The sequence below is a fragment of the Prenolepis imparis genome, unplaced genomic scaffold (assembly GCF_030444845.1).
Source record: "Prenolepis imparis isolate NDT839.2.m4 unplaced genomic scaffold, iyPreImpa1.0 SCAF_10, whole genome shotgun sequence".
Classification (NCBI taxonomy): Eukaryota; Metazoa; Arthropoda; class Insecta; order Hymenoptera; family Formicidae; genus Prenolepis; species Prenolepis imparis.
In genome coordinates this window covers 2,536,416-2,559,431 of record NW_028141168.1, presented here as the reverse complement: position 1 = coordinate 2,559,431, position 23,016 = coordinate 2,536,416, and the positions used below count along the sequence as shown (strand labels likewise).

The window sequence follows — 23,016 nt, the reverse complement described above, 5'->3', positions numbered from 1 at the left end:
ATTAACTCATTTATGTAAGTTAATTTATTTAAAGTGAGAAAAACAGCAACAACTTTATTAATTCTTTATATCGACGTCTATCTATATTTGGTCTTAAAGTATATGATAATTGTCAGTCCGATAATAATTCACCAGATTCTATTTCTAAAAAGAATATCAATTTTTATTTTAATTGAAAATGTAATCTAATAATAATAATTTATAAGTAATCATAATATTTAAATAATATAATATATAAATAATAATAATATATATTATTAATATAATACGTAGATTATTTAAATAGTAAAAGATATTTAAATAATAAAAAATTTTTTGTATAAATTATTTTTTTCTCTTTATTAATATTTATTAATAACATTACGTGTATATATTTAAGACAGTATATATAGTATATTAATATAGAAAATTCTTGTAAAATGGGAAGACGTAAAATTGTACGTACTTTAGAAGAAAAAGAAGAATTTTTACAAAGACGTCGAGAAAAAAGAAGGGAGAATCAACGACGGCGTCGTGAAAATAACAAATTAGTTGAAAATTCTTCAAAGAAGTTAAATCAACAAACTATTTGTATTGCTGGTACATCAAATGATAATCGTGTAATAGAATTAGATTGGGAAGTTGAAGAAAATCCTTTAAATGTTAAATCAACATTACAATCATCTGTAGAATATCAAACTCGTTATCGATCACGACATAAAAAACAACCTCGTTTAAGTAATATTAGTACAATATCACTTAACGATGTAATTGAATATTATATTGGTCCCATGGACGTGTATTGTATTCATTGTAATGCAAAACACTTTGCAGCTGAAAAAATTTCTAATAAAGGATATTCATTTCATGATTGTTGTAATCATGGTGCAGTATCTGTGCAACCATTGCCTGAATTTCCTCAATTCATTCGTAGTTTATTTGATGGTAGTCACGTAAAATCTAATAATTTTTTTCAAAATATTCGTAGTTATAACAGTTCATTTTCATTTGCCTCATTTAACGCTAATTTAATTAATTTTCAAGATAGACGACCTGGTCCATATTGTTTTAAAATACAAGGGCAGATTTATTATCAAATTAATACAGCATTACATGCTGCAGAAAATGAAACTCCTTCTTATGGTCAACTTTTTATTGTAGATTCAAATGAAGCGATAAATCATCGTCTTAATCAGAATTCACATTTAAATATTGAAATTTTACAAAATCTTGAATGTATAATGCGAAATAATAACATATTTGCACAGTCATATCAAATGATGGGTGAAGAACTAGAAAATCAACGGCAATTTGCAATAGAATCAGGTCAATTGTTACCAGAATTACAATTATTATTTACTTTAAAACCAGGAATGGATCGACGTCGATATAATTTTCAAAGAACTAATGAAGTTGCTGCTGTTTTTTATACAACTGCTGATGGAGAAATTCCAGACTCATACGTTACTATATGTAATAAAAACACTAAAACTTTACAAAAAGTTAGTATTATGGATCCAAATGTTGAACCATGGGTATATCCTTTATTTTATCCATACGGCACTCAAGGATGGCATCGTGATTTAAAAAAATTAAATAGTAATAGACGAATAACTAGAGGACAGTATATTAAATATCGTATGGCTATTCGTGATGAATTTAATGTCTTTTTATTAGGACGTCGCTTATTTCAGCAATGGCTTGTAGATAGTTATGTAAAAATAGAAAAAGATAGAATTGATTACTGTAAAAATCATCAAAAAGAATTACGTACCGAAACATATCAAGGCTTAAGAGATTATTTACAAACTACAGCGAATAACTTAAATGGACGTATTGGAAAAATGGTTATACTTCCTTCCACATTTATTGGGTCACCGCGTAATATGTTGCAAAATTATCAAGATGCAATGGCAATTGTTAGTAAATTTGGTAAGCCAGATCTTTTTATTACAATGACTTGCAATCCAAAATGGCGTGAAATCGAAGAAAATCTATTGCCTGGTCAACAAGCTTCTGATAGACCTGACATTTGTGCTCGTGTTTTTAATATTAAAAAAGATTATTTAATTGATTTAATCGTTAAGCAAAAATTTTTTGGTGAAGTAGCAGCGTTTGTGTATGTTATTGAATTTCAAAAACGTGGTTTGCCACATATTCATATGTTAATTACTTTAAAATACAATTTTAAAATAACAACTTCACAAATTGTTGATAAATATATTTCTGCTGAAATTCCTGATCCATGTGAAAATCGTACTTTACATGATATAATCATGAAACATATGATTCATGGACCTTGTGGTGATTGGTGTTTGATAGATGGACGTTGTTCGAAACACTATCCGAAATCTTTTCTTGAAGAAACTAAAATGGATGAAGATGCTTATCCTTATTATCGTCGACGAAATAATGGAAAAAATTTTGAACGTCCTGGTGGATATGTAGTTGATAATCGTTATGTTGTTCCATATTGTCCTACTTTATCAATTATATTTAACAGTCATATAAATGTTGAAGTAGTTTCAAGTATTAAATCAGTTAAATATCTATATAAATATATTTATAAAGGACATGATGTTGCTGCTATAACTATTGAACCAATAACAGAAAGTGTTGTTATTGATCATGATGAGATACATAATTACATCGAAGCTCGTTATGTTGGACCTGTTGAAGCTAGCTGGCGTATTCTTGGTAAAAAACTACAAGATAAAAGTCATGCTATAACACGTTTACCAGTTCATCTTCCTAATGAGCAAAATATTATAATTGAAAATGATAACATTGATGATGCAATGACTTCTGCTTTAGATCAAGTTACTATGTTAATAGATTATTTTTCATTAAACTTACGAGATGAAGAAGCAAGACAATACTTATATATAGAAATTCCACGCTATTATACATTTAAAAAAGAGAAAATTAATGGCAGAAATGTCTCGCGTTGGGTCAAACGTAAAAGTCATTTTAATTGTATAGGACGAATGTATTCCGTTAGTCCAACACAAATAGAATTATTTCATTTACGATTATTGTTACTCACAGTAAAAGGGGCCACAAGTTTTAACGATTTAAGAACTGTAAATGAAGAATTTTGTCAATCATTTTCAGCGGCATGTTTAGCTTTAGGTTTAATCGAAGATGATGATGAATGGAAAAGAGCTATGAATGAAGCTGTTGGATGGATGATGCCACGACAACTTCGTAGATTATTTGTACGTATATTATTACATTGTCAACCATTACATCCTGAAGAGTTGTGGGAAAACTTTAAAGTAGCAATGTCTGAGGATTATGTTCGACAGTTTGGTATGTTACAAGCACAAAATAAAGTATATGTACAAATTAATAGTATGCTTTGTGCTGAAGGTAAAAGTTTTGTTAATTTTCCACAAATGGAACAATTAACTAAAAATGACAAAGAAGAGGATTACATGGCATTTGAAGAAGCTATGGAAATAGGCACCAAACAATATAAACAATTAAATAATAAACAGAAAGAGATCGTCGATCTTATATTAAATGAATTAGACAATAATATCTCTAATAATTGTTTTTATATTGATGGTCCAGGTGGATCAGGTAAAACATATATATATACAACTATCTATTATTTAGCTAGAATTAAAAATAAACATGTATGTACAATGGCATTTACGGGTATTGCAGCTACGTTATTACCTTTTGGAAAAACAGTCCATAAGATATTTGGATTACCAGTTCCATTATTTGCTGATTCATCATCAACTATTAAAATCCAATCAAAAGAAGCTCAATATTTAAAAGAAGTTGATATTTTTATTTGGGATGAAGCACCAATGGCACCACGATATGCTTTAGAAATAATGGATCGAACATTGCGTGATATTATGAATAATGATATTCCTTTTGGTGGAAAAATTGTTTTATTAGGTGGTGATTTTAGACAACTTTTGCCTATTAAAGTACATGCTACTCGAAGTGAAATTGTAAATCTTTCTATTAAGTTTAGTTCTCTTTGGAAGCATTTCGTAAAATTCTCTTTAATACAAAATATGCGAGTTCTTCCAGAAGAAATTGAATTTGCAAAGTTTTTATTAGATATGGGAGACGGTTTATTAAACGATTTTAATGATAACTTACAGATTCCTGAATGTTGTGTGACACCTATTAATGCTGATATTGTGGAAGATATATACGGCGAGTTAATAAGAAAAAAGGAGTTTGCTAAAGTAGCTAAATGTGCAATACTTTCTGCAAGAAATATTGATGTAGATGAAATTAATAAGAAAGTTGTTGAATTATTAGATATAACTAATGAACGAATTTATACAAGTGTAGACAGCGCTGTAAATAATGACAATGGTGATATTGGTGAAGCTTTGTTACCAGAATATTTAAATAGTTTATCTCCATCATCTCTTCCTCCACATGAATTACGTTTAAGACCGAATTGTATCATTATGTTGATTCGAAATCTTAGTATCAATGAAGGTCTTTGTAATGGTACTAGATTAATGGTTATAGAACTTGCAGATCATTTATTAAAGTGCAAAATTTTAACAGGTGATAAAATAGGAGATATTATTTTTTTAAATCGAATAACATTATATTGTGAAAATGTATATCCTTTTACTTTTTCCAGAAGACAATTTCCAATAAAATTAGCTTTTGCCATGACGATTAATAAATCACAAGGACAGACGTTTGATAGAATTGGATTAGATCTTCGCAAAGATGTTTTTAATCATGGACAACTTTATGTTGCTTTTTCGCGAGTTCGTTCTTGGCAAGCATTAAAAGTTTATCTTGATAATCAACGAAATAACAAATTTGTTAAAAATTATGTATATACAGAAATATATATTTAATTTTTTGTTTTTTACATGTGATAAAAAACAATTTTTTTAAAATAATAATAATAATAATTTGATCAGGGAATATATAAAAATTTTTTACAAATATAAATTTTAATATTGGAAAATTTTACATTTTATTTACTAATAAAATGTAGTGTTTAACGGAAATAATGTAAATATTTCTATTAACACAAAAATATTTAATATTTTTATTTTATATTATTTTACTTTATTTTATATTTTATATATTATTTTATAACAAAAATGATTATATAATAAGATAATGATAACTTAATGTATTTTGCAAAAATAATATTAAGACACTATATATACATATATATATATATATATATATGTATATGTATGTATGTATACAGGGTATCCGGTAATAGTCGCATCAACCGTCGTGAGCAGGTAGAGCACGTTAAACTGAATAGAAAAATCTTATACCATTTTGCTAAATTCGCAATAATTATTAAATTATTAATTAAAATATTTAAGCAAATGAGCGGTTGGAAAGCGGTAGGCCGGACTCGGTGGGCATGTCAAATGGCTGTCGTTTAGTATCAAAAGTATCATCTTACTTTTCGGCGCCGCTACATTGCTCGCCACTTGCTGCATGACGCCGCCTCTCGATCAAATAATGCTTTTGTTAATAAGCGACTTAAACAAATAAGTTATTCGACACCGAGTCCAGCCTACTGCTTTCCACCCGCTCATTCGCTTAGATATTTTAATTAATAACTCAATAATTATTACGAATTTAGCAAAATGGTATAAGATTTTTCTATTCGATATAACGTGCTCTACCCGCCCAAAACGGTTGATGCGACTATTACCGGACACACTGTATACAGGGTGTCTCATAATTCGCGCCCCACCCGTCAGGGGCAGGTAGAGCAGGTCCAACTGAGTAAGACAGTCCTTTACCGTTTTGCGATTTTCTCAATAATAAAGGAGAAATTAATTAATAAAGTTCGGCCAATCCAAGCGAGTGATAGCGTGCGACGAGAAGAGACAGTCCATATACACTGTTTCTATGCGCGCGGCGGAGGGATAGGAGGCCGCGCGCGGCGAAGCGATAGGAGTCCGCGCTTGACAAAAGACTGACGGTGTATGTATGCACATGTGTGATCTGGAGCTTTACGTCGAACTCCTCCTACCCCTCCACCGCGCGCTTAGAAACGTATAATTATATGGGCTGTCTCTTCTCGCCGCGCGCTATCACTCGCTTAGATTGGCCGAACTTTATTAATTAATTTCTCCTTTATTATTGAGAAAATCGCAAAACGGTAAAGGACTTTCTTACTCAGTGTGACCTGCTCTACCTGCCCCTGACGGGTGGGGCGCGAATTATGAGACACCCTGTATATATATATATATATACAGGGTGTCTCATAATTCGCGCCCTGTATATATATATATATATATATATATATATATATATATATATACAGGATGTCCGGTAATAGTTATTACCACCATTATAAAATTAAAATAGTTATAACTACCTTTATAAAATTAAAATATAAAATAACTCGTAAACTATTCACTTTTTGACCATCTTACCCTTATAATTTTTTATGCAGAATATTGTGAAGAATCAATTTATGTAAGAAAAATATGATGGTTCCATTTAAAACATTCAATGTGACATTAATTTGTTTATAAAAAAAATTTTTTTTTAATTTTCTATTGCATGTTAAACCTTGCGTAAAGCAGATTAATTTTCACTGTATAAACTTTTCTTTAAACTGGCGGTAACATAAGGTCAAAGTCAAGTCTGTTTACTATTTACGTTTTTAGTGAATCTTCCTCGATAGCAAAGAATTACGCTGTAGAAGCTTAAAAATTGTTGATTTTGAATTGAAAAAATGTAACATAAAGTAAAATTGTATGCAATCATTAAATTATTGTTAAATTTATTGACGGTTACAAACTGGTAAATTTCTGATTAATGACATTTTTTGTTAGATTATTGTAAGTGCCCTAAAAATCGTGGCGATCCTTACGAATATAATCTTTATGAAATTAAAATATAAAATATCTCGTAAACTATTCACTTTTTTATCATCCTACCCTTATAATTTTTTATGCAGAATATTATAAAGAATCAATTTATGTAAAAAAAATATGATGGTTCCATTTAAGAAATTTAATGTGACATTAATTTGTTTATAAAAAAAATTATTTTTCTAAATTTTCTATTGCATGTTAAAGCTTGCGTAAAGCAGATTAATTTTCACTGTATAAACTTTTTTTTAAATAAGCGGAAATGTTCCAAAAATCGTGGCGACCGTTACGTGAATCACTCTGTATATATATATAGCTCTTGAGATAAGCTACAAGAATATGCAATGAAAACTTACAAAACTTAAAAGCTGGTGGGCTCTTTCATTTTTTTGTATTATATTTGCAGATTCTCTTTACATCTTTTTCTAAGAAAAAGATATCCTTACTTTATTTTAACAAAACTATTAAAAAAAAGCATTTGATCCATAGAAATTAATCCTTTAATCGTAATAATTAAATAATGATTTTTATAAGTGTTTTTATGGATACAAATAAAATTAATAACACTAATCTGATTTGAAAAAAAATTCTTGGTTAATCCATTAATAGAAACAATAACGATAATATATTTAAATAGTATTTCCACGAATTTGTTACTCATCTTTAATATTAAAATTTTAAATTGTTTGTATTTTTTAATTCTTTAATTATATCTCACGTATGAACATGTAAGAAATGAGCGCAATATAATTTTATCATCATATCTATATACATAAGGTGAACCATTTTAAATAATACGGTTAATTAACTAAGCGAAATATCGAAAAATGTTTCAAACAAAAATTGTATGACTGCAAGGGGGCCATAAGATAGTGACAATAATTTGACCTTGGAAAATCAGTTGAAGATTATGTGAAGATCACCGTCAATTTCTTAAATGGAACTACCTATTTTTCATTGCATATTCTTGTAGCTTATCTCAAGAGCTTTCCAAAACCCTATAATAAAGTATTTTTTCATTAAGTACTTTTTGAGTTATAAAGATTCGAAGTTGACAATTTTTTGACATAAAATGTAACATATATTGTAAAATATTCAGTTCTCGGTAATCACCTTAATACTTTTTTTCAAAATGGAATAATGAGACCAATCAATTGGTGTAAAAAAATACATAGTTATAAAATATAAAAAATACATAGCTTATAAAAAAAAGTATGCAGCTATGTATGTTAAATATTACATATTTTTTTAAAACAATCATCTGTTTTCTTTATACCAATTGATTGATCTTATTATACTGTGCAAGAAAGTATTAAGGTATGATTATCGAAAACTGAATATTTTACGAGATATTTTATATTTTATGTCCAAAAATTGTGAACTTGAAACCTCTATAACTCAAAGAGTATAACTCCATAAAAAGATATTTTATTATAGAGTTTTGAAAAGCTCTTAAGATAAGCTATAAGAATATGCAATAAAAAATAGATGATTCCATTTAAGAAATTGACGGTGACCTTCACATAACCTTTAACTGACTATCCAAGGTCAAATCATTGTCACTATCTTATGGCCCCTTTGCAGCCATACAACTTTTGTTTGAAACATTTTTCGATATTTCGCTTAGTTTACGAGAAAATTGACCGTATTGTTTAAAATGGCCTACCCTGTATATATATATATATATATATATAGGGTGATTCACGTAACAGTTTCGCCACGATTTTTGGGACATTTCCGCCTGTTCAAAAAAAAGTTTATACAGTGAAAATTAATCTGCTTTACGCAAGCTTTAACATGCAATAGAAAATTTAAAAAAAATTTTTTTTTTATAAACAAATTAATGTCAACTTGAATTTTTTAAATGGAACCATCATATATTTATTTACATAAATTGATTCTTCACAATATTCTGCATAAAAATTTATAAGGGTAGGATGATAAAAAAGTGAATAGTTTACGAGATATTTTATATTTTAATTTCATAAAGGTGATACTCGTAAGGATCGCCACGATTTTTAAGGCGCTTACAATAATCTGACAAAAAATGTTATTAATCAGAAATTTACCAGTTTGTAACCAGCTTGTAAGTCTGCTTAAGGTAAATTTTCGGTTTACATCAAATCATAGTTTATTAACTTAAAATACAATAATATATTAAAATAAAATAATAGCATAAATTATACAAATGCTAATATATCTGTATATATATATATATATATATATATATACAGATATATTAGCATTTATATAATTTATGCTATTATTTTATTTGTGATATCAAGTATATCAATTGTAATAAATAAATAGCGCGCGCGTAGCGCGCGCCTGTATTGTTCTAGTCATATCTAAAAATCCCGTGTAGAAAATTATTAGGGCTAGTTCATGAAACTACTGGCCCCGATAAGGATAATATAGAGATGCCATATTAAGGGATACCCTATCATTATCAAATCGGTGCCCTATTAGATATTACTAAGGATACATGATTTTAACAAAACAAGGTAGTATTAATGCCAATTTACAAGGACCTCAAAAGGATTTGCAAATGTTACCTTAATTTAGAAATGCCGGCTTTAATAAAAATAATTAACAAGGTCCTTTTATGGATTTGTTAAATGTGCCACGTTTTTTAAATGAACTACTGGCCCCGATAAGGATAATATAGGGATGCAATATTAAGGGATACCCTATCATTATCAAATCGGTGCCCTATTAGATATTACTAAGGATACATGATTTTAACAAAACAAGGTAGTATTAATGCCAATTTACAAGGACTTCAAAAGGATTTGCAAATCTTACCTTAATTTAGAATACTTTAATAAAGATAATTAATAAGATACTTATATGGATTTGTTAAATGTGATTTAACGCATTTTTAAAATGAAAAGTTCACGTGTAGTGCCAATTTAGAAAAAACTTAAAAGAGTAAAGTTAGCAATATATTGCATTGATGATAACATATAAAAGATTTTGTACTGAAAAATGTCATTTATGTCACATTATTTTTTATTGTGCAAAATAAAAAAAAATTTTTACATACATATAGATATTAAATATATAAAAAATATACAATAGATACATATATATTATATCCTAAGATTCCTACTAATGAAGAAAAGATATGACAAACGTATTCTGTTTACGTAACTTACAAGACGGAAGTTCAAGTCGAATTAATTTATTTGACACATATGTTAACGGGTATGTAGCAGTAACATGGCGGGATATTGCAGGAAGGTGCCACATATTTAGCAAACTAGATTTGCATGGATATTTGTATAATAATTTTGCTTTTGTCCAAATTTCACCTTCGATCATAATGCTTGAAAGAGATGTATCATGCTCATCACTGTACATAGAAGAAATTTCCATAATTATACCGTTATTTAAAAGTTACCATATTATTTTGCCGTTTTGTTGTAATTATGAAACGGTTCCATTTAACTTTTTGTGTACAAATTTTATTATTATGAACTATGCTTTTTAGTATTTTATTATCAATAATGCGTATATTTTTATCAGTAGTTATATTTTGTTCGTGTAGTCTACGACACACTTGCGCCAAAGGTTTATTAGCTGTACGAAGAACACGTTTAATTTCTCCAAGTGTATTTTCGAATGGAAAACAACTTATTCTACTTAGAGAACAATTGAAATTCAGTACATCATCAGCCACATGCAATAAATTGTGCACATTCATGACTTGAGATTGTGGTCCATACAAGTACGGCATAGCCAAAACAAATTTTTTTAAAAAATTTTTTGCCATTGTGTTATGAATTACAGCGAGCTCTTCACTGGATAAAATTCTGCATGCAACATGAAGTAACAAAAAGTGATCGTATAATTTTTTTGAAAGAATGTCTTTTAAAACAATCGGGCCACAGTATAATAAAAAAAATCTGAATTCTGTTGCTTTCCAATTTAAATATTCAAAAATTGTTCTCGGTTTTCGTTGAAATTCAGTAGGAATCTGAGCAGCAAAATGCAAAAGTCTCTCTGAAATTTGTACTTTTAATCGTCGACTTATTCTTATAGCTAATGGGCCTTTCATCCATAAATGTATTAATTTTTTCATAATCCCATTAAAAAATAAATGCATGTGATCTAAAACTTTTGTAAAATCTATCTCTGGAATTATATTGATAAGAGGAGAAACACCGGTGTGATGAGCACGATCTTCTTGTAAAAAAAAGATAATTTTGTACGTTTCGGATAATCCAAACCGAGATAAATTAATTTAGAAGATTTTCCTATTCTGATTAGCTCTCCAGTAATTGTGCAACGTTCGCAAGCATTATAACCATTGTGCCCTTTAGTACATTTTAAGAAAGCCCGGGCTGGAGTGTCTGAAACAAATGCTAATAGTTGGACTTTGTAAGTTCGATTTTCTATACAAATTCCATGTTGCTGTAAACTATTAATCTCAGCAATAAATGATTCGAGATATCTGTTTAAATATCTCGGTTTACTTTGTCCATAATAGATAGCAATAGTAAAAGGTTTGTATATATCCGGATAATAATGTATTTTACAAAGAATTGGCCAAAAAGATTTGCTTCCAGAAGCAGATATAGGCATACCATCCACGTTAATTAACAACTGAATGACATTTTGACGGAAATCTTTGTTGATTTGTAGTTTTAAACCTGTTTTTATACCAAAATAAACAAATTGGCCATTCGGATATATAGAATTATTATCTTCCATGTTTACTATATTATATTTGCCTCGGATGTGTTGAGAAAAGTTCGTGATGATTTCGGCAAATCAGTTATTAAATTTTTTCTCAATATGCTTAGTAGTTTATCTAAATGATTATGTTTAATATTGCATTCGATAGCCCAGTGACGTAGTTCGTCAACTATAGAATATTCTTTAATTTCCAACAATGTATTGTCTGTGTCTGTTTCAATGTCATTTGTCAAGGAACTTATAGCATCGTCGCAAATATCATTTTTAATCACATGTTTATGCACAAGAATATCGAGTTCAGCTGTATCTTTCTGTGTTACGTCACGTGACCTGGTTTCGTCTAAAACAATTTAATCTTTAAAATTCTTTGGATTTTATATTTTAATTTTATTTGAAACATATATTTACCACAATGATCATCTATTATATTTGATTCCACAGTCTGTAAATTAGTTAAATTCCCAGCTATAGTTTTTATCTGTTCGATTTCTTCAATGCATGCTTCTTTTAATGCTCGAGATTTTTTAACACGATATCGTGATTTATTATTCATTTTCTTTTGTATGACAGAGATGAATTATTACCTGAAAACACGTTTAAATTAATATGAGAAAGTCATATACAATAAAGTCATAAACAATCATAGATGTTTAAGCACAAATACCGTTCTGTATTTCTCTATTTCCTTGTCTTTAGAATAAAAAAAGTTTACACTGCCCGCTGTTGCTACCCTGTTGTTACACTATTGCCACTCAAATTATACGAACATGCGCAGAGCGCATATGCGTATTATGGCTCTGGCAGACCCGCGCGATTTCGCGACATGCGATGCTCGATATCCAATGAGCGTACGGAAAAAGCTGTATTTTATCACACAATGCACACACAATAGACTGCAATAACTTAACCTAACAAACAACAATTGCGCGGGAGTTTTTCTGTACTGAACGTGAAACGTGTAATGACTCTGGCAGACCAGTTCGTCTGGCAGACGATTTCTCGAAACACGTGACGCGCGATATCCAATGAGCGTACAGCTTTTTCCGTACGCTCATTGGATATCGCGCGTCACGTGTTTCGAGAAATCGTCTGCCAGACGAACTGGTCTGCCAGAGTCATTACACGTTTCACGTTCAGTACAGAAAAACTCCCGCGCAATTGTTGTTTGTTAGGTTAGGTTAAGTTATTGCAGTCTATTGTGTGTGCATTGTGTGATAATTTTGCTAATAATATATTTCTAGTCACGACACTATAAAAATAAGAGACACGATAATAAATAAATGTAAATTATCGTATGTAAAACTGAGTGAAATTATCATCAAAAAGTACATAATGCCCCTATCAAAAGCACGTTAATGTCCTATCGATTCTAATAGTTCGTATGATCTCTATTTCAGTGAATGTTAAAGCATATCAAATTGTTGAATTTGTAAACGATAGAGAGGATAACAAAATTTCTGTTGATTGTGTCCCATCTAAATGGGTAACGTACGATCAAAATTTACGTTCTTGCGTATGTAAATTTATGCCTCCTCCGTACAACACAAAGGTGCGACTTAAATTAGATAGTTTTGTCTTGTCTAAATCTGAAGCACCAGAATCATGGCCGTCATATCCAGTATATTTGAGAGGTGAAGCAGGTAAAAATAATTATTTTAATTAATAATTTTTCTTGAAATCTCAGTTAAAATTTTATCTGTTATTTTATTTCTGTTTCCTATTTTCTTTTTTAGAAACATTAAAAGAAGCAAAACAAAAAATGCATAAAATTATTCATAAAACACAATCATATGCATATTCTACTGATAATGATGATCACGCTAAAACAAGGTCAGCACGTTCTACAAAATTTTTTCAAGGAAAAACCGAGATGAGTCATCAAGAAACAATTGAGAAAATTATGTACGATGACAATGAGATAGAAGAGTCACGTGAAGACAGTTCTTCTACGAGCTGTAAATATTATTTGAATTTATATCATTTATTGTTATTATTGTTTAAAGTTATTTTCAAATCAGTTTATTTTTCATCTTTATAGCAAGTGACCAAAGTGAAGAATTTATAAAAAATAAGAGTTTAATGAAAAATAAAAAGAGCTTGAATACATGTAAAAACAAATATGTAGATGTTGAACAAAATATAAAAATGAATATCTCGGCAAATACAATGAGCACAAAAGCACACATTTCGACAAAGAAATCTAACCTAAAGGATGATGCTACTAAATCATCATCGAACAATTTTTCACAACCATCTACTAGTACCGACTTAAATAACACAGCTGGCATTCCCAATCAAAATATACAGCATATAGAAAATTATCAGGACGCTACATTTCCAAAAGGTTTATAAATTATTTTCTATATTATGAGAATTTACACTGTAAGTATTTATTCCAATTAACAAATGATTATAAATAGTTCTCTTTTTTTTTTTAGAAATTCTTTTGCTTCATAAAGCAGTAAAGTCCTTAACTATTGAAATATCTATGCAAAGCGAGCAAATAAGGCAATTAAAGAATTATATTGAACAAACTTTGAAAATAAAAGTGGATCCGATGATTGTTGAAAAATTTATTAACAAACATAATGTAACTCTTAAATTATCAACAGCACTTAAAAATTTTGAAGAGAAATTATCTGCAGATGGAGAATTTCTTTCTGATTTTGTAAGTTTATTTATTTATTTATTTTTTAATTTACTTTACATACATTTCAATATAATTTAATATACATATAAAATTATAATATGTATATAAAACATTAGTCAGAGATATTATTTTATTTGCAGAAGGCATGCCTGAAACATCTGATAGCAGAAAATATGTACAAAACTGTACTTACAGTATTGAAAAAATTTATGCATAGAGAATTAGCCATACAATGTACTGCGGTTCATCAATCAAAAGAAAAATATGTTATGAAAGATACGATTTTTTATAAAGTTCTTTTTGGTAATTAATCAAATTTTATAAAAAAATTATAACAAATTAATGTTTGCACGTATAACTAAATAATGAAATTTATAACTCATTTTGTAGATTTGATCTGTGGCAATTGCACAGGAGAAAATAACAAACCTATAACGGAAAAGGATTTCAACAAAGCCTTAGGATCTATTTTTAACAATGCTAAAGATTGGGATGGCCAGAGAAACGTACGTCGACTCATAGCAACTGAAGCAGCAAACGAGAATGATTGATTTTTACAAGCTGTGTATATTTACTACTCGTTAACGTTATTTCATTAAAAAGTTTTATTTATGTTATTTTATTTTCAGTACTTAATATTTTATTTTGAATACTTATTAGATACCAAATAACTTTGTTGAGTTTATTAAGAGATTCAATACTAACAGTTACTTTCTTATAATATTTAAAAATAAGCAAGAATAATTAATTTCATTTTATTTCCTTTTAAATAGAAATTAGAAACTAAAAAATGGTTTCATTTCAAGTTTTATTTGTTATTTTATTCTCAGTATTTTTTACTTTTGTATTTTACTTTTGTAATTTACTTTAGTACTTATATTTTACTTACATTACTATTATTTTATCGGTGTAATATAAGCGAATATTGAATAAAACTGGAATATTAAAATATTAATTTCTATATATACATATAAACAACTTTCTTCATTCACAACCTATACGAGAAAAAAAATAAGTGAATGGATTTCATATTAATTATTATAATAATATCAAGAAAGCCTTTAAATATAGATATAGGTATATATTTAAAAGATCTATTTTTATACTTGAGAACATTTCAGGGCATTTGAAGCCAATCTCTTTACAACTAAAATTTTAAATAAGAAACTAATTAAGCTTTTAAAATAAAACATGAATTAAGGATAAAAATATAGTAAAAATTATATATATTTTTAAAATAAGGCCTGTGATAAAATTTACATACAAGGTCCCGGTAATATTTCCTTATGAGGTCCCGGTAATATTTCCTTATGAGGTCCCGGTAATATTTCCTTATGAGGTCCCGGTAATATTTCCTTATGGGGTCCCGAAGAACTATTTGTTACAAGCCATTTAGGGCCCAAGCTATCTGTACCTATTAGGGCCCGATTAATTTTAAGGCATATTAATCAGGTCCTTTTTAAAGCCTTATTACTTTTTCTACACGGGATGCTAACTATTGCTGCAGACCACTCTTGAAACTGTTCAGAAGTTATTCTATAATATTAAAATAAAATGTAATAAAGAAATAAGAGAAAACACTATATAAAAATTTTCTAGATACAAAAATTTACAACATACTTTTTAGAATTGCAAAGAAGTCTATCAACAATCAAATGACAGAGTTTATTGCGGTCTGACGAAGTCAATCGTGTTTGTTCCAATATTTTTTTACCACAGCTTGATTCAGAGAGTAATTCTTTTAAAGCAAGACTCTAGAAGAGAAACATAAAATAGATATTATTAAAATTAACTTTTTCATATTTACGTTTAATATATTACAAATTCAAAAGAAGGCTATATGGAGCCACGCGTAGGGTGTAGGTACGCAAATATTAAAAATAAATTTATTGAATCTAAACGTTTCGGTCCTTTCTTTGGACCTTCTTCAGTAAATTTAATACAATAAATAATAATGGGGAATCTACATACTACCGCACGTAGCGCAAAAGCCGTGAGCCCCCCTTATCGATATCCCATTAGATAGACAAAGTGACATAATATGTCATGAGGTACTCAAAAGTGGACTCTAATGACGAGTATAGTGAGGAATTTCCGAAAGGGGGCTCACTCTTACTCACACACCCATCCATCGCACGTTCACACGACCGTACGCGGACGCGCCCGACGCACGAGGGCGCGTCCGCGTACGGTCGTGTGAACGTGCGATGGATGAGTGTGTGAGTAAGAGTGAGCCCCCTTTCGGAAATTCCTCACTATACTCGTCATTAGAGTCCACTTTTGAGTACCTCATGACATATTATGTCACTGTCTATCTAATGGAATATCGATAAGGGGGGCTCACGGCTTTTGCGCTACGTGCGGTAGTACGTAGATTCCCCATTATTATTTATTGTATTAAATTTACTGAAGAAGGTCCAAAGAAAGGACCGAAACGTTTAGATTCAATAAATTTGTTTTTCCAACAAGTTTGTTTTTAATATTTGCGTACCTACACCCCACGCGTGGCTCCATATAGCCTTCTTTTGAATTTGTAATTTATCAATGCAGGGAGCCTACATTGTTACTTATTACGTTTAATATGTTTGCATTACATAATTGAAAAATTAGAGTTGACTATAGATTTTATAGATGTAAACCAATCAATGTATACACACATTTTAATTCATTTTATTAAGATTTTCAATACGTCTTGTGTTAAAAAAAGAATGCTATATAATTTGTATCTTACAATTCAGTTTTTAAATTTCATACATATAAGTAATAAAAAAATTATCATTTTTATATTAATAGTCATCAAAAGCATATAAACATGAAAAGAAAGAATGTTGCAAAATTCATATAAAAATGTATACCTTTCCATGATCTTGAATTGAGTTCATCGAAGAACTACTCGCTATACTGCATGCATCCTCAGATTCACTTTTGCACAATTTATTTGATGAGCTTTCCTAAATCAAATAATCATAAATAAATATTTTAATAAATAAAGAAATAAAACCAAAAATTTATAATATATAATAAATAATATATGTTAAAGATTGCTTAATTCAATTTAATTTAAAATGTAAAAAAATTAATATAGTATTTCAAAAGATTTCGAAACAAATATATAAGAAACATTAATCATAAAAATTATACCAAAAAATTTTATTTAATTTTATAATGTATAAAAAATCGATATATTAATTTGTAAACAATTTTAATTGATTCAATATAAGAAATCCAAATATAAAAAGTCTAACAAATATGAAATATGATATAAAAATTATCTTACCAAAACTAAATTTTCATTTTCACGCAGTAATTGTTTTCGATTTTGAAGAAAACAAACACGTTTTCCGATTATAGGTATTAATTCTTTTATCATAGATTCAGGCATATATAGGAATGCTTCCTCATCAATTTGCTCATCTAAATAATGAAAAATGCGACATAATTATCATGTCTTATATTATTAAAATAAAATAATTACCTTTAAATTTCTCAATATATTCATGAAGACCCCACGCTTCTAACTTCTCTTCAATAAAGTTGTTTGACATCGTACTTGTAGAGATATTTAATCTATAGAAATATGTAACGTAAATTATTCAACGCTATATTTTTTTAGACAACATGCATGTCCAAAAAGGCTAATCTACAATGTGCTGTTTGTTTTCTGTTCCTTGCTTTTTATCTCTTGCTTTCTGGCTTTGTTATACCGTTTTTCTTGTCCTTTCTAAAGTTCGTTAATGACGAACTCTAGAAGGGACAAGAAACATGTGACGAATAACACGATTGTTGAAAAACAGCACGAAAAAGCCATAAAGGAAGAGGTAAAAAATAAGCAACAGAAAGCAAAGAGCACACAGATTTGCTTAAAGACATTCAGAGGACATTTCGAAGACGTACGTCTCAAAAACATCTTCCGAATATATTTGCAACATATATATTAAAGTATCGATAATTGCAAGAATTGTTCACTAAAAGACAAGAACTTTCCAATATTATTTCATATTACGTTAGGTTAAGTAGATAAAATATTTTCTCGCAATTAAAAAAAGAATGTGTTTGTGCTATTATATATCAAGATTCTCTTTGTTGTTATAACTACTTACTTCTTCTAAACGACGAATCCTTTGTAATAATTTCGTTTCACTTTACATTCACTTTACAAACACTTTACATTCACATAATTTATCAATGTTTTCACGTATAAATCTCTTTGTTGCCCGATAACACGTCCGATAGTCCGATTTCGGGATTGTTCTAAACAAACGTGTACGTGCACGTTGCGTTGCGTACACGCTGCTGAAACGGATACAATAGTAATGCTCAGTACTCGCAATCAGTGCTGCCGACTGCCGCTATCTGCGCACAGGACACGGAAATACTTGCCGCGCAGCAGGAAGCGACGCGGTAGCCAATAAACTTACAGCTCTTATTAAAAAGCGGTACGTTGATTGCCTATCGCGTCGCTTCTTGCCGCGCGGCAAGCGTTTCTGTGTGCCATATGCCTATATGTTACCGGGTGCCAAATCGTGCATCTCTGTATGGCAACGATATGGCAGAAGCGACTCGATGTTTGTTTTACAGAAAGCGGCTATTTGACCGACTACGGCTGCGATAAAGACTGCGTTACGAATGTTTTAAAACATTTTATCTTTAATCTTCACAGAATATAGAAAAAAGATAAAATTATTCGTAGCATTTCGTATAGTGCAGCATTAACTGCAGTTTACATCGCGCAGCAATGTCATTGTAGTTTCGTATTATAATTTCAAGAGCCTTTCTTTTCATATATTAATTAATAAAATTCCAATTTTCTATTTCCAATCTCAATCTTTGCATGTCACAACATATAATAATAATTTTATATAATAGTAAAATTAACTTTTTTGGTAATTTTATAAACAATTTTTATTTTTTTTTATTATTTGGGAAAAATGATAAATTGTTATTCATAAATGTGGTTTCTAAAATATACTTTTGTTATAGTTATATGCATTGTGCATAAATGATTACTTGTGTAACTATTCTCTTTGTTCTTTTTTCATGATATCTTTAGTAAATTTGTAATTAGAAATATAGTTAAACAAGCTATTAATGTAGTCATATAAACTAATGTTTTTAGTTATCTTTTCTTACTTATTTTTTAGTCATTATTACCAATAAATAGTAGAACTGTCCAACATTATAGATACATATACTATAATTGTAATTGTGATTATTATAAAAAATGGTTTATTTAATTTACCATTTTTTACTTAATATTTTACTATATTAATATTTCAAATTATTATAATTTATAGTAAAATTTTTACATTATTTGTTTTACATATTATTATTTTACATTATTAAGAACCATACATGTAAGGTTACTTTTACTAATATTATAGAAATCATAACTATAAAAATGAAAATCCCAACTATAATTATTTTACTATGCAATTATAGTTGCAAATATCAGACACTTTTCTCTCACAATCAGTGTAATTTTTGTCTCGTTTTAAAATATAGAAAATTAAAATTTTTTAACCGCGGCCCCATACGGCGCGGATTCATTTTACGTATATTAGATCAAAACGTATGTACGCTGGTATGCTGATGGTACCATCATAATGTTCAGATAATGTACTGTTGAAATATATAAAAGATTAATTTTTGGCTCGTTTTAAAATATTAAAAATTAAAATTTTTAAGCCGTTGACCCCATACGGCGCGGGTTTATTTTACGTATATTAGATCAAAAAGTTTGTACGCTGGTATGCTTATGATACCAAAATAATCTGCAAACAGTACACTATTGAAATATATATACGATTAATTTTTGGCTCGTTATGAAATATTATAAATTAAAATTTTTTAGCCGCTGACCCCATACGACGAACAATTATATTTCGTATTTTATACCAAAAAGTATGTACGCTGGTATGCTGATGGTACCATCATAATGTGCAGACAATGTACAGTTGAAATATATAAAAGATTAATTTTTGGCTCGTTTTAAAATATTGAAAATTAAAATTTTTAAGCCGCTGACCCCATACGGCGCGGATTCATTTTACGTATATTAGATCAAAAAGTTTGTACGCCGGTACGCTTATGGGGTACCAAAATAATCTGTAAACAATACACTATTGAAATATATATACGATTAATTTTTGGCTCGTTTAAAAATATTGATAATTAAAATGTTTAAGCCGCTGACCCCTTACGGCGAACAACTATATTTCGTATTTTATACCATAAAGTTTGTAAGCTGGTATGCTGATGGTACCATCATAATGTGCAGGCAATGTACTGTTGAAATATATAAAAGATTAATTTTTGACTCGTTTTAAAATATTAAAAATTAAAATATTTAAACCGCGGACCCTATACGTCTCGGATTCATTTTACGTATATTTGCTCAAGAAGTTTGTACGCTGGTATGCTTATGGTACCAAAATAATCTGCAAACATTACATTGTTGAAATATATAAAAGATTAATTTTTTGCTCTTTTTAAATTATTAAAAATCGATACTTTATAGCTGGGAACCCGTTAAAACTCAGATTCGTATTATGTGTATTAAATACAAAATTTGTAGGCTCGAATCTATTTGGTACATAAATAATCTGCATATATTGTATTATTAAAAAAAACAATCAATTAATTTTTGGCTCTCTTTAAAATGTATAAAATCGATACATTTTTAACGCGAACCCTATATAACGAAGAATTATACTATGTGTATTAAACGAAAAAATTTGTACGCTCGAATCTGTTTAGTATAAAATTAATCTGTATAAATTGTACTAGTAAAAAGAACAATAGATTAATTTTTGGCTCTTATTAAAATATTGAAAATTGATACTTTATATCCGCGAACCCTATATAAAGCAGAATTATATTATGTGTATTAAACGAAAGTACGCTCGAATCTGTTTGGTATAAGAGAAATCTGCATAAAATACAGAAATAATCTGCATATAATGTACTATTAAAAAAAACAATCAATTAATTTTTGGCTTTTTTAAAAATATTAAAAATCGATACTTTTTTAACGTGAACCCTATATAACGAAGAATTATACTATGTGTATTAAACGAAAAAATTTGTATGCTTGAATCTGTTTGGTATAAAAGTAATTTGTATAAAATGTACTATTAAAAAAAACAATCAATTAATTTTTGGCTCTTTTTAAAATATTAAAAATCGATACTTTTTTAACGCGGATCTTATATAAAGCAGAATTATATTATGCGTGTATTAAACGAAAAAATTTGTAAGCTCGAATATATTTGGTATAAAAGTAATCTGCATAAAATGTACTATTAAAAAGAACAAGCGATGAATTTTTGTCTCTTATTAAAATATTAAAAATTTATACTTTATTGCCGCGGACCTATAAAACTCAGACTTATATTATGTGTATTATATGTATAAAAAAACTTGTACGCTCGAATCTATTTGGTATAAAAGTAATCTGCATACAATGTACTATTAACAAAAAACGAGCGATGAATTTTTTTCTTTTTTAGTATATTTATATATAAAACTTTGTAGCCGCGAACCTTACACTGCGCAGACTTATATTATGTATATTATATAAAATAATTTGCATGCTCGTATTTATTTAATATAAAGAGCCAATATAATTTATCGCCTTTTTTTTCAATAGTACATTGTTTGCAGATTATTTTTATACCAAATAGATACGAACGTGCAAATTCTTTTATTTGATATACATAATAAAAGTTTGCGCCATATAGGATCCGCTGCACAAAGTATCGATTTTTGATATTCGAAGAATAGGCAAAAATTTATTGCTTGTATATTTCGATAGTACATTGTATTATATATATAAATGTTATCTGCAAACAATGAAATATATTATTCGAGTTTTATTTAGTAAACATTATTTGCAATATTATTTATAACATTTAAAATTTTTATAACATATTTTTATTTTAAAATTTAATTAGCAAATTAACGCTTTAATTATCTGATTTCTGTCAAAAAATATTAATCAAATTTAAACAAACTTTATATAGAAATATCATTTTTATAATATCATTCTTTTTAATATAAAATTGAAGAATGGCGCGCGCGTAGCGCGCGCTTGTGTTGTTCTAGTAATTACAAATAGTATACACAGATAAAACTTTTTTGCAGTTTATCTTAATTAATTTTATAAATGAAGTAATATAATGTTAAACTGAATGAGATCAAAAATCTCTGGATTCTTTTTAATTATAATTAAGAAATTTTAATAATATTAAAATAATTTTTATAAGAATTCCTAAGTTTAATATATATTTGCAGATATAAATATAAATTCTATTTTTTAAATTATAAAACTGTTTCTAAACTATCTGCAATTTATTGATTAATATTTTTATTCACTAATTGTTTTTACAAATTTTTCTCTCTCTCTCTTTCTCTCTCTCTTTGGTGAGTAGATAAAGACGTGTCTTTTGACAGCTCTGATATTCGGTCGTTTTTCTGCCGCATTTTCGGCCCTGCGGGGCTGCTTTCTTTAAGTTTCAGTATTACGGAGTCAAGGGCTATTTTTCTTGACGATTCTTGTGGATGTTCCTTCTGTCTCTGAGGTTAGTGAGGGGTTTTTGAGATATTTAACAGGGCGGGCAGTGCCAGAGATGTCTGGAGCGGACTGAGGCAGCTCGGACTTATTAAATCTAAGGGAGACGGAGTGCGCCTTTCACACTCACAAGGGACATGTCACAACTGTCCGGAACCGATTTGATTCTTCTTCAAATATGTTGTTAAATACACAAATCTAAAAGACACGTATTTTTTTATATGTGCGGATATTGAGTTTTAAGGGGTGAAACACCCCTTTAA

General features: G+C 28.8%; 2 protein-coding genes and 1 long non-coding RNA gene across 5 annotated transcripts; 2 read left to right on the top strand and 1 right to left on the bottom strand.

Annotated features, from left to right (window-relative positions):
* The first annotated feature begins 2,685 nt into the window (after positions 1-2,685).
* LOC145941731 (uncharacterized) lies at positions 2,686-4,855 on the top strand. 3 transcript variants are annotated; one of them, XR_014426204.1, is made up of 4 exons: positions 2,686-3,291; positions 3,352-3,564; positions 3,652-3,894; positions 4,107-4,855. XR_014426204.1 is itself a non-coding variant. In XM_083048001.1 (3 exons), exons 1-3 carry the CDS (start codon positions 2,778-2,780, stop codon positions 4,112-4,114), a joined length of 1,038 nt encoding a protein of 345 aa, XP_082904127.1. In that variant the 5' UTR covers positions 2,686-2,777; the 3' UTR covers positions 4,115-4,855. The 3 variants fall into 3 exon arrangements, 1 of the variants encoding a protein (XP_082904127.1); XR_014426203.1 differs by having other exon boundaries at positions 2,686-3,564; positions 4,107-4,527; positions 4,607-4,855; XM_083048001.1 differs by having other exon boundaries at positions 2,686-3,564.
* Positions 4,856-11,574: 6,719 nt separating this feature from the next.
* LOC145941733 (uncharacterized) lies at positions 11,575-12,406 on the bottom strand. Its single transcript, XR_014426206.1, has 3 exons — positions 12,199-12,406; positions 11,943-12,118; positions 11,575-11,874 (listed from the first exon to the last, which is right to left on the bottom strand). It is a non-coding gene; the product is annotated as an uncharacterized LOC145941733 (long non-coding RNA).
* A 462-nt stretch (positions 12,407-12,868) lies between these two features.
* LOC145941414 (uncharacterized) lies at positions 12,869-14,735 on the top strand. The gene is made up of 6 exons (XM_083047532.1): positions 12,869-13,174; positions 13,268-13,489; positions 13,573-13,878; positions 13,973-14,202; positions 14,325-14,487; positions 14,575-14,735. Exons 1-6 carry the CDS (start codon positions 12,916-12,918, stop codon positions 14,733-14,735), a joined length of 1,341 nt encoding a protein of 446 aa, XP_082903658.1. The 5' UTR covers positions 12,869-12,915.
* Positions 14,736-23,016: the final 8,281 nt, after the last annotated feature.

Excerpts from the sequence above, each read along its gene's own strand:
- LOC145941414 (XM_083047532.1), top strand. The coding sequence starts at position 12,916 with ATGATCTCTATTTCAGTGAATGTTAAAGCATATCAAATTGTTGAATTT. Across the intron at positions 13,175-13,267 it reads ATATTTGAGAGGTGAAGCAG|AAACATTAAAAGAAGCAAAA; the intron begins GTAAAAATAATT and ends TTTCTTTTTTAG. Across the intron at positions 14,488-14,574 it reads TTTTTATAAAGTTCTTTTTG|ATTTGATCTGTGGCAATTGC; the intron begins GTAATTAATCAA and ends CTCATTTTGTAG.
- LOC145941731 (XM_083048001.1), top strand. The coding sequence starts at position 2,778 with ATGACTTCTGCTTTAGATCAAGTTACTATGTTAATAGATTATTTTTCA. Across the intron at positions 3,565-3,651 it reads TGATGGTCCAGGTGGATCAG|CTACGTTATTACCTTTTGGA; the intron begins GTAAAACATATA and ends CGGGTATTGCAG.